This window comes from Zonotrichia albicollis, chromosome 2 (genome assembly GCF_047830755.1).
Source record: "Zonotrichia albicollis isolate bZonAlb1 chromosome 2, bZonAlb1.hap1, whole genome shotgun sequence".
NCBI lineage: Eukaryota > Metazoa > Chordata > Aves > Passeriformes > Passerellidae > Zonotrichia > Zonotrichia albicollis.
Window position 1 is genome coordinate 58,560,965 of NC_133820.1, and position 12,565 is coordinate 58,573,529.

The following is a 12,565-nucleotide window of genomic DNA, read 5'->3' on the forward strand; positions in this document are numbered from 1 at the left end:
TCACCAAGTTAATACAATAGTATGAATTCTCAAATTCATACTATTTAGAGTGCTCACACTCAATTAAATGGCTTGAGTTATGTACTGACAGGTACTGAATCTAGTACTAAAGCATTTTTTTCCAAAAGATAAAATGTTAGCAGCCATGTTCATTGGTCCAGTAACACAGGTTTTGTTCACCTGGCCTATTTCCTTTAATTATTTTTCTTACTTTAAATCTGACGTAGTATTAGTAATCAGAAATATGTGCCCACATTATTTGATGAGATCTGTGGATAGTTTTGTAGCTGCAAAGACCTTTCAGTGACTGAGTTGATACCAACACTAGACTAAATTTTGAAAATGGTTCACAATTCTAATTGTACTATCTAACATACTTTATTTTCTTTCTCCATACTTCAGGACTCATCACTGCTTCTCCAGTCTACTCACAATGTGACTGTGAATGCTCGCAATTCAAATGGGGAGGTCACAGGCAGATTAAATGTGGGTAAGTCTGAGTGGTTATTCCTTGTCCATTGCTTTGGAAACATTGTAATGAATATTTGTATAGAGATTTGAGAATATAAAGCACTAAACACATTATTATTTATTACTATTATGGTCATATTTGAATAGTCCATCTGCCACTTAGTAAAAAGCAGCACTATATTTTCAGTTTCTCAGTTAAGCAATAATTCTTCAAATATTTGAAGCACTTCTTTATTGCAGAGTTATGCAAGAAAGGTCTCTGCAAAAGTTACCCTTTTTCCTTGTGTAAATATCTATTGATAGTTGCAAATCAATTTCTGAGAAAATACATTTAAGCAGACATCCTAAAAAAATTCAAGTTCAAAACTCAGACATTTATCTTTTACTATCTATGGTAGCAGTAAAATACATCGGTTTAGTCGGTGAAATCAATAGATCTTGGCAGATATAAGTGAGAGATCTTGGCAGAAAAAATAACCTGACCTTACTCTTTAAATCATATTTTTAAGGCAATAATGGCAACAATATGTGTAAGCCATGACAAAATTTTTCTTAGCTTTGTTACTATTTTTCAACCTTTATTTGACATTGGAGAAAAATCTAGCAAGTTTTTCACACATTTTTTACAAAGTCCTCAGGCAGCAAAGCATAAATTCCTGTTCATTTAACTGTAGCCTAACTTGGTATGTTTAAGCAGTTTACTAAATTGGGATCCAGCAGAGCATTGATGAGCAACTTTTCAGTGCTGTTGAGACTGTGTAACTTCTGTGACAACTCCTGTTTGAAGAATTACCATTTCAATTCATGTAATGTTTTTCAAGCCTCACTGTTTTCAAACAAAAGGAAAAAAATATATAAAGGAGCCTGTTATTCCACTTAAAAATGTATAATTATACAATTTATCTCACTTCAGTCTTTAAATGCTTTCAGATTCCCTTTTTTTAATTCTGTCAATCATAAAGATCTGCATGACTTGTCTTAAGAAAATACTGCTAAATATTTATCAAAAGTAGTGTGATAAATAGGTGTGTGGCATACTCATTTTATATGCACAAGCCTTTGCTAAAGAGTTAATATCTTCCACAATTGCCAATGTGCTGCAATTATGTCTTAAAACTCTAGTCCTCTTATAAATAGGACTATTTGCAATTGTGAAGAAGTCGTATAGATAAGCTTGGAATTGTTCCAGAGATGACAATATAATATAGCATCTCTCGCAAGATTATAACAAAAATACCTTTTAACTCATGGAAATTGTGATTCAAATGATCTTTTAAAAGAATTTAATCAGTTACTAAGAATGATTTAAATACCCAGTCTTCAACACAAGTAATTCACACAAGAGATGTGAAACAAATCTTTACTTGAGTTTCTGTGAAATACCCCCTATGAAGATAATAAGCACATATTATGCATTCCTTCATGAATCACAGATATACAAAAAAGACATAAAATGTGAGCAAATTCCAACATGATTACTCTGGCTTTAAAGCTTCTACATGCCTCTCAGTTCGTCTGCATGCAATACCTCTTGGAGGAGTTGTCTGAACATTGTTTTTTAAATCAAAATGCTGTAGATATTGAGTTTTGTACTGCAACCCATAATTACACTGCTTTCAGAAGTCTCACTAAATGCAAATACTTCAAAAAGTGCTTGCCAGGGAAATGATAATTTCAAAATAATAGGGACCATAATTAAAGAAAAAAAAGCACAATTACATTCTTCATTCTTTTTTTTTTTCTGCAGTGGCTCCCTGGATGATAAAAACACCCATTTTATTTTAATTCCTTTTTACAAATAAACAAACAGGAACAAAACAAGGCATAAAAGGAAATAAGATTTTATTTAAGGGAAATGATGGCTTTGTTAATATTTCTAGGAGAAATGGGACTCCGAAGGATGTTGGCCCACAGACAGCAAGGAAGGAATCTAAGCAAAGCATAGTTCTGGGAATGTACAGGTCTAATAGTCATAGGGAATTAAGAAAGTTGTGGAGAGAGTTGCTTATATGCAAGCCAACAATGTGTACAAAACAGATAGTGAATATTTTCATTAGAATAGCTCCTCTCCTTAGAATCATTAATACGATTCAAGTATCACTGTTACAGCTTACTTATCAACTTTCAAAACTGAAATATCTAGAACTTTCTTTGGTAATCCACAAAGGTGCTAATTATGATTTCCAAGATTACTGTTCTTAACAACTTCAAAGCCTTATTCAATCCTAGAATAGAAGAGCAATGCAGCACTTTTGATTTTAAATCCAGAGCAATAATAAATCAACTTAGTACAAAAAACTTGTCAAACTTTTTCAATATTGATTGATGATAAATATATTATGTACAAAAGAAACATTTAGACTATATAGTGAATTATGAAATCTTTAAGAGCAACATTGGTATCAAATAGTAAATTATGTTTTACCTAAGTAAGCATAAACGTCTATGTACAGCTTATCAGCAGATGAAAATAATACAGTCAGCTTTTGCAGTTCTGGTTCAGTCATGGATAGTAAGTCAATAGGAGCCGCATATTTGCAACTGTCTCTGCTGAAAAGTAGGACCAGATTTTTAAGATATCTGTCTTTAAATGATTTTGTAAGGAGGTTTCAACTTACAGAAGATCCTAAATTCTCCTTGTAATATGTCTTTTTCAGGAGAAAATTTAAGAAAAAAAAATTAAAGTTGTTTAAAAAAAGAAAAAAGGTTTCCAAAGTCATGAAAGTTTTGTGAGAGCAGATTCCAGTAGAATGGGTTGCTGATCCTTGTCCTATTTCAATTTTTTTACACCAAGGAATAGTAACATCAGTAGCTTAGTTCAGGGGTTCAGTTTAAAGTGTCTAAAGCTTGTAGGAATTTATTTAGATAGTTGGATTATGAAGCTGTTCTACATTGTTAAGCATGAAATCAGCTTCACTCAGAAAGCATGGGAATATGGTGAAAGTCAAAATGGCTTATGCAGTGTGAAAACAGAATTACAGTCAAAATTCTGCTTTGAGACTATGTCTCTAACATTAACCTGAACAGCTGTTACAATGAGAGTATTTGTGCTATCTCTTTTTTCAGACTGGAACAATGTTCTGAGGAAACAGATCAGTGTCAGTACCTCATACATTGCTTTAGCACTGATAATTGCCATTTAGAAAACTACTGCTTTCCAAAGTCAAATCATGTAGGGGTTTATCAGCATTTCAATATTTCTTTTCAAGTTATGGTAGTTTTCCATAGGAGCCATAGGAGGAAGAAAACAGTGCTAAGGAAGCATGATGACTCTAAGAAGAGTTTGATCTTGTTTTCACAGGGAAAATCCCAAAGCCAGTTTCATAAACTTAATGACATTGTAAAATCATTTAGCTTTTCCTTCTTTATTTTTCCCAGAAGTCTTTCATTAAAAATCCCATTTTTGTCCAAATAAATTCTTTCTTATCTCTAAGATAAAAGGCAGAACGTATTCCTTGAAGATCTTTGTCTGCAAGATGATTATTTGCACAACTTTAATTGGTGTCCAGCTGGGCTATAAGAAAGGAAGATACAACATAGAAGCAGTTAATAGAAGGATAAATCTGAAAATTCATTGAAGTATTTTTGAGGTGATTAAGAATTTCTATGATCAAGAGTTTGGAGTATTTATTTGAAGGGGATTAAAGTAGGAGTGTTTGCTTCCTAAAGTATAAAAATTTTAGCTAGCAGTGAATCTGATCATATAAAGACATACATGCTAGTTTATGTAAAAGTAAAATTTGGTTAGATGGATAAGATTTAGAGAGTTGACAGGCGGCTGCTAAAACATTCTACATACTTTTTGACCAATTCTCCTTTTTAAGAGAATAGGCATTAAATGCATATGCTTTTTAATATGCATTAAATGCAAATGCTTTTAGTCTTTGGTGAGACCATTGAGTATTTGAATGTATATCATGTTCAAAAGAATTAAAACAAATAGCAGAAAACAGCAAGAAATATTCAAGATATGTTTAAATGAGACCTAGTTAAGCAAATCAAACTGCAGTTTAATACTTAGACTCAAAGAAAAAGTATCCTCTTCTGAAAAAAACCACCATTGATGGTCTAAGCACCATGTAGAGTAAGATGCTTATGGTAGCAAGATATGCACACCCTGTCCCCAAATATGATAATCTTTCTGAAGAAGTTCACAATGATGTTCACAGTCAGACAGACTGACTTAAGCCAGAATTAAAACATCCTCTAGCAGTTAATCAGATAGTTAATGTGAGGGTGGAGGGGCACTGGAACAGCATGCCCAGAGAAACTGTAGCTGCCCCATCCCTGGAAGTGTTCAAGGCCAGGCTTGGATGGAGCTTTGAGAAACCTGATGTATTGGGAGGTGCCCCTTCCCATTTCAGGGGTTTGAAACTACACATTCATTAAAGTCCCGTCCAACCCAGACCATTCTCTGATTCTATGATAACGTGCATTGCCGACTTGTTAAACAGGACAGCATCACATTAAGAGAAAATTAAACCTGGCCCAGGCGACTTGAATCCTGTGCTGTCACTTTTCTTCTCAGTCTAGAAGAGAACATAATTCTACAAAGCTTTGTTCTGAAAAAAAAACCACTAATATTTGGGAAGCCACTTTTTATTCGGAAAATAACCATTTGGGGGATACTTGTCTGTCATCAGAGAGCAATCACTCTTCTGAGTAGCTTCATTGTCTCTTTATTCCAATTGGAGGAAATAATTAAAAATAAGTGAAAAAAGGGGAAATATTAAAGATGTTACAACCTTCCCAATTTTAAAAGTTTCAATAAATTTGCAATCCCAAATATATTTTGGTTTCAGTGGTACAATAATCATTAACATAAGTAATTGGGTGGTAATTGGAAGGTAATAGTTACTGCTAAAGATGAGGATAGTTTCTGCACCAAAACTAATTGAATTTTTGGCAGTGGTTAATGCTAGAGGAATTCGTAAAGTTAGCTTAAAGTGGCTGAAATTTACTGAGATTATAATCTAAGATAGAATTTGGATAATTAAGTACATCTAAAATCCTAGTCGCTTCAAATGCAACAGCAGTTTTGAACCCTGATGGCAGCTACTGCCCAAAGGAGGAGCCACACCCCTATCTTTGTGCAGCAGGTGTGCAGAACACACCCCCAATCCTGATGGGCAGCTTGAACATGTTCCTGCAGTGTAGCCTTGTGGCAGTGAGCACTAGGAGCACGCTGGGCTGCACCATCCCTCATCTGGGAGGCGGAGGCTGCAGCTGGAATACTGTAGACCCTCTCCAGTGGGATGGAGCTGCGAGCCACCCAGGGAGCTGCTCAGATGGCCAGGGAGTGGAAGCAATGAAGTGTAAGAGTCTGAAGAGGGTGTGTTTGTTTAACCTGCAAGAAGAGAAGGTTTAAGGAGAGCTTCTAATGGGCACCGGGTACTAGGAGGGCTAGAGACAAAATAAATCATAGAATCATTAAAGCTGAAAAAGACCTCCAAGGTCAAGTCCAACCTTTGACCAAATACCACCATGCCAACTAAAGCATATCACAAAGTGCCACATCTACTCATTTTTTCAATGCTTCTGAACCCACTTCCCTGGGTAGCTTATTCCAAGGTTTAACCACTCTTTTAGTGGAGAAACTTTTTCCTAATATCAAACCTGAAGCTCTCTTGGTTGAGGCCATTTCCTGCTGTCCAATCACTAGCGTGAATCCAGACTTGAGGTGCGCAGCAAATGGGCAAAAGGCAATGGTCATGGTTTGCAGAGAGGCAAAATGCAACTGCATAGAAGGGGTGCGTGAGACTCACCACTCTTCCATGGTTAACCATGGGAACAGATTGCCCAGGGAGTCTGATAAATCCCCTTCCTCAGAGGTGTTAAAACTTCATCTGGACAAGACCCTGAGCACCTTTATCTAACTTCCAGCCAAGCTGACCCTGCTGTAGTTAGGAGATGGGACATAGAGAGGTGACCTCTGGCTTGCATTCTTCTGTGATTCAGTCTTGCCCAGTCTTCACCTGACACGCTGGAAGGGCTCACGTTGCTTACAGACCCCATGTCAGACTTTCTGGTCTGATATAGAAATCCTGGACACTAGGACATCTGAAATAAGCTGAAGGCCAGGCAGAGAACACAAAAGAATGTATAATGGTACTAGACAGCAGTTGTGAAATGAATGTTGTGAAATGAATCGTGCTCCATCTGTTCAGCTGATCCTCTCACACTGTCCTCTGCCCACATCCAGTAGGTAGGCTTAAAATACCGCTGAAACACAGTGCATGAGTTGACCTTATGCAAATACACTCATGGATTTCTTTTTTTATCAAAAAAAAGGAAAAGGGGAAGAAGAATATCCATTATACTGACGATAAAGTACTCACTTAGGGATGAGAGATCAACTATCCTCTCTGCATAGAGGATTTCATATTATCATGCCTTATCTCCTTTAGTATTTTCCTTTTCACCTTATCTTATGTATGTTTCAGCTTTTCCTGTTGAAGTTCTTCATGCAACAAAATTTGGATTCATTAAGCCTGTGAGAAAAGGTGACCAATTTTTTAAGATCACTAGACCTGTGTTCAATCACAGATCACAACAAAATATAAGCAGTGGTCACAGTAAGGCACTTTGACTTTGATCTGAGAGGACATAATTGTTTCATCCATTGCATAAAAGGAGAACTGAGAGGAAAAGGGGAAATAGGATCAGCAAGTGTTCTATTCATGTATTAGAGTTGTTGTTCAAACCTATGAGAGATGTATGTTACAGACATAAAATGTGTATGTGCAACGTGCACATTCCCTATAGTAATACCTTTGTTCTATTGAAATACCATACCTTTCCATATGAAAATATACCTAACTTTATGGTTCTGAAAGTAAGGACTTTACATTTATTGGTATTGTATTCTATCATACATGAAATGAGAACTGAATCTGTAGGAGTATTACGTTTTTAATACCCTTTTAATGAGATCTTATTTTAAGTAAGGTGCTTTAGTTTAATAAAAATTAACTGGAAAAGGAGATTGCATAGGAATATCAAAGAGCAGTCTGGACTTTAGTTTATACCCAATACTTCAATGATTCTAGGTGGTAGGAGAAGAGCAAAACATACAGAGTAGCTGACAGCCATAGGTTAATTAGAAATGGCAGATGAAAAAAGAGAATAAGAAAATAAAAGATATTAAATTACTTAGTGATAGAAGTAAATCCAATGTTGGAAAGCCTTTTCTTCTGAAAGATCTAAAGACTCAGTAAAAACGCTTAGTATTTGGCAGAACTATTTGAAGAGTCTGCCTACTGGTAACATGTAGGCAGACTCTTCAAATTTCAGACTCCTCAGGTTTCATTGGCATTAAGCATTTGCAGGTATTTATTTTATGGCTGGCCCTGATTTTGACAGAAGATCCTTTGCTGTCTGGTACATCTATATTTGTATTGGCCTGGAATTCAAAGGTTGTGTAGCAGTAGAAGACAGTTTATTAAAATGCTTTTCAACTGAAACAGAGTCACTAAACAAGAGCTTCCTTCCTCGGAAAATCTCTAGGGGTGTAAAGAGTGAGGACAAATGAAAATGAAGACTGTTTAGCAGCATGTCAGTTTCTTTTTGGTAAAAAAAAAAAAAGTTGACCATTTAAAGCAGCATCCTCAGTGTCTAGAGGTATGTGATGTGAAGATCACTTACAAGGTCTGCTTCAGGACTGCACTGAAAAGAGGAAACACACAGGAACAGTAGGCAATAATCAGCCTGATATGCAAGAATAACCCATTGACCTGGAAATTCGTGTGACACATCTCACAGCAATCAGAAGACAAATATTGTCTTAACCTGCATTCAGTCAGGTTGCATTTTTAATCATAGGATTTTATCAGCAAATATGATTATATAGTATTAGTTGACTTATATGTAGTTAATATGCTAGAGTGGTAAACAAAACACATTTAGGTATTAGGAGATTACACTTTCAGATACTGAGTTTGGCTGCTGTTTGTGAGTTGAAAATTAATCTCACTGGGATTATGATACAGTTAGTATTATTGCAATATAGCTAGTTTATGTGTATTGTGGAATACCATTAAGAGAAATTAGTTGCTCCTTTTCATTACATAAACTTTTTCCCATTTATGTAAAAGTCTATTATTTCTTTTTGAAACCCTGAGATACCTCATCTCTAGCATGAATAAATCATATGCTTGAATTTTGTTTACCCTATCATTCCTTCTTAAGATTCAAAATACATCAGTTATTATTCATACCATTCTCTGATATTGAAGATTATCTATAGGACAGTCCTTGTCTCACATTAGTGGGGCACTTGTGTTAAGAAAACTGTGGACTTAAAGATTCTTGTTAAGGATTTATTCAAGTGTGCAAGGTCCAGGATCAAACAGTCTGAATGCAAATCCAGCGTGGGCAAGGGTCATGAGTTGGAGTTCCAAAGAGAGACAAGTTGAAGTAGCTTTGGAACGTACAAAATGTTCAGTAAGTGCTCTCACACTGCCTGCAGAGTTTTTTCCTTAATTAAGCTAGTTTTTAAAATCATGGGATTGGATGAATGGGAAGGATGAGGGACCAGCCCCTGCAGCACTGGTAAAGTTGATAATATCCATTTTACTCAGGCCTTTGATTTGTTTGAAAACACAAGGATCTAGCTACGCTACATAAAAGGCCAGTTTCATTATTGTTGCTGAGCACAAACAGGAACAATCAATCACTAACCCATAAAATGACTCAGGTTGGAAGGGACCTTAACAAAACCTTAACCAAGATTCTCTAGGAAACCATTGACAGGGATCCATCCCTGCCTCACTTACCCAGAACTGTTTCTTTTGCTGTAAATTTTTTTTAAAAATACTGTTTAAGGCCTTTTCTCTTGACAAAGATATTTTCTGATCTCACTTTTTGCAACATACTTCTCAGAAATAAAGTCTTGGGATTCAGAACAGCTTTAGAGAAGAGCCATATTGGGGTCCATAAGATTGTGCTTGGGTGCACCATGTGCTGCAGAGCATAACGTAATGCAGAGCTCAGCCCTCTGTCCTCCTTATTCAGGTAGAATCAGTATTGGGTTTTATGCCTTAAAATTGTTGCCCTTGTTTAGGACATTATGGCATCTCTAACTCTTTCTTTGTGTTTGGTGGACAGTTAAAATCAATGTTTTACATCTGCTGAGTGAAGCAATAAGCAATAGGTATGGAGCCTCATGGTGTGCTTCTGTCTTACCAGCTACCAACCAGATTTTGTCAAATGCCTGCATGTATTTAATGCCCCTTTCACATAAGAGCTAAAAAAAAAATCCCATTTCTTTTGAGAATTACTACCTGAAATATATTTAACATTTATGGGAGCAGACATGGGAAAACAGGTTCTTAATGGGAAGGAAGCAGTTCAGTGCCTCTCGGTCCTGTGGATAGTCTGTGAAATACATTTATTAAAAATTGCCGAAAAGGAGTCTTAACTGCATTGACCATTCTCTGTAATTTTAATTCTGAACATAGATTTATGATGACAACTCTATGTAATAGATATTCAGGCTCGATGTGGTGTGAATTTTAATTGATCAGGTTGTTAGAACAGGGAATATTAAGGGTTTGATTTTTATCTGCTTACCAAGCCAATATTGTAGAACAGGATGTTTTAGTGAATTTTGGATCTGGAAGTATGCACAGACTCTCTTTCTCATACTATTTTCATTTTTGGAGTACCAGAATCAATTGCAAATATTCTCTTAGTTTCTTGAAACCCTTAAGAACATGATCAGTAGCATTTGTTAGATAAGTGGAGCCAAACTGGCATCTGTTAGGAAGAGCTGAGGTCCTGCTCTTACATGGGATGTTTGTTATTTTAAAGCATTTGAGCTTCCCTAATGAAAAGGGATGATGCTGCAAAGACTTTGATAATTAGTTTCTGTTTCAAAAAAAAAAAAAGAAAGAAAGAAAAAAGAAAAAGAAAAGATAGATTCATTTTATCAAAGCAGTTTCAACACCAAGGACATGAATGTTAGTCTGGATCAATTTGTGTGGGATTTTCTAGATTCCCTGGAAACCCAACTACAAAGGAAGACTCCAGGACATGGTTTTGAACAACAAATTATATCATGTAAATAGACTTAACCAATTTCAGAACTTATAAGTTCACTATCCTTAGAATATCTGAGTGCTTCATGCCCTTCAGTGTACTTAAATGAGTCACTACATTGTTAACACACCAATTAAAATTATTAATTTATATATAAAATTGAAGAAAAATGATGAAATTATTCCATTATTCTACTGTCTTTTGCAGGTCCTAAAATGGTAGAATTCCACAGTCAGCAATTTCAGATCAACTCAAAGGATGGAAAGCCACTTTTTACAGTGGATGAAAATGAAGTTGTAATTGGCACAGATAAGCTTCGAGTCACAGGTTTGTAACGGTTTAAAAAATGCTTAGATAACACTCATATGAAAGGCTCAATAAGAATGGCATTTTTAAATATGTTATTATGTGTGAATGCAAGTTCTTGTTTTACCTCATTAGGAAACAGAAATATGAAGATAATCTGACCTTTTTTCTAATCTAAGACATTTATATATGTGTGTGTGTGTGTATATATATGTGTAAATATTTCATAAAATGTGTAAATATGTGTGTTTTTTATTTTAAAGCCATTCATAGCTGGAACTGTAATGGTCCATCTTTTTATGAATTATTTAATGTTTTCAGTGCACACTGTCTGAAGCTGAAAAAATTCTAGGTATTCCATTCTGAGTAGTAATGAGTCTGATCTTTGAAAACTTTAGAGAGAGAAATATCTCTGATATTTTTATACGATTTTATCTTTCAAAGTGAAAGCTACTGTACTTCTGTTCTGTGAGTAGCACATATGTCACAGGAAGATATTTGTAGTATATCTTAAATGTCACCTGTCAAGAGAAAAGTTTGTCTTAGGCTGTTTCTTCAAATCACTGAAGTATTCATTTACAAAGTAATATGTCAAAGTTATCACATGAAAAGCTACTTCCTTTCATACATCCTGATAAAGTCAACCTTCATTTTCTAGGTGGCATTAAAATAGATACATCAAGGTGTGATTTCTCTTTTTGAGCAGAAGAATCCATCAAAGAAAATATTGAAATTATTCTGTAATTTCTTTTCAATTAATTTTTTAATATTTTTTACCTGATTGCAACTGCCATATTTGGCCTTCCCTAATTACTGGTCCTCTGGAATCTTGAGGTCTTCATTTCAATTAATATATTCATATTATTTCACTGTCAAAAGTATAAATATGGTAGTAACTATACAATTAGTGATTCAAAGTCAAAGTTAAGTTATAATAATTGTGTTAATAAATTTTGTTTACGCCTGAGGGTCTTATCTTAAGGTTTCTTACTTTTTAACCTAATTGAAATTACAACTTTGTTTAACCAGGAAACCATATCAAATAATTATTGTTTGCCCAAGGGATGCTAAACTTTAATAGAAAAGCGTGTTTAACAAAGATATGAAAAACTGCATAATTGTTAACTGATTTGGAAAAGGTCTGTCTCTGCTCAAAGTAAGTAAAAATCATTCATACATGAGTTGAAATTGCTATGCTAATATTAATGACTCACTCATCCAATATTAATCTTTACAGTGCATTGATAATTATTTACTTCAGCAGATATTGTACTAAGACACATTGCCTGTTTTTTTTTAATACTGTAGTAAAATTCAAAAGCAAATACATTAAAGTCAGTGAGGTTATTTCAGTGTAAAATTAATGTAAGTGAGAGGAGATTCATGCCTACTTTGCTTCAAATTAATTTATTAAAATTGTGATTTAAATGATACTATTAGCATGAAGGGTAAATTAGTAACACTAATATATACTGAGACTATTTTTAAACATCTTAGATAGAGAATAAGATCAATGTGAAATAAATTTTGAAAAGTTCACGCCATAAAAAATAGATAATCCTTGGCATAAAATACACAAAGAACATTTTTGCAGTTTTTTATGTACAGTGTAGTGAACTATTTGATGTTACTTCTCCTTATTTATGTGAATGATGAAAAGCTCAGCAATGATTTTTAGAAAACCTGACAGTTTTCAGCTAAAATATAATATAGCAGAGAGCAAATGTGTATGATTTGTGATATTTCAAGA

General features: G+C 34.7%; 1 protein-coding gene across 9 annotated transcripts in view; it reads left to right on the forward strand.

Annotated features, from left to right (window-relative positions):
- SGCG (sarcoglycan gamma) overlaps positions 1–12,565 on the forward strand; it is a 103,903-nt gene that overhangs the window by 67,633 nt on the left and 23,705 nt on the right. For all 9 annotated transcript variants that reach the window (XM_074535242.1, XM_074535245.1, XM_026790688.2 and 6 more), the window contains 2 exons: positions 403–490; positions 10,717–10,836. In XM_074535242.1, the coding sequence (XP_074391343.1) occupies positions 403–490; positions 10,717–10,836 (208 nt within the window). The remainder of the gene's footprint in view (positions 1–402; positions 491–10,716; positions 10,837–12,565) is intronic.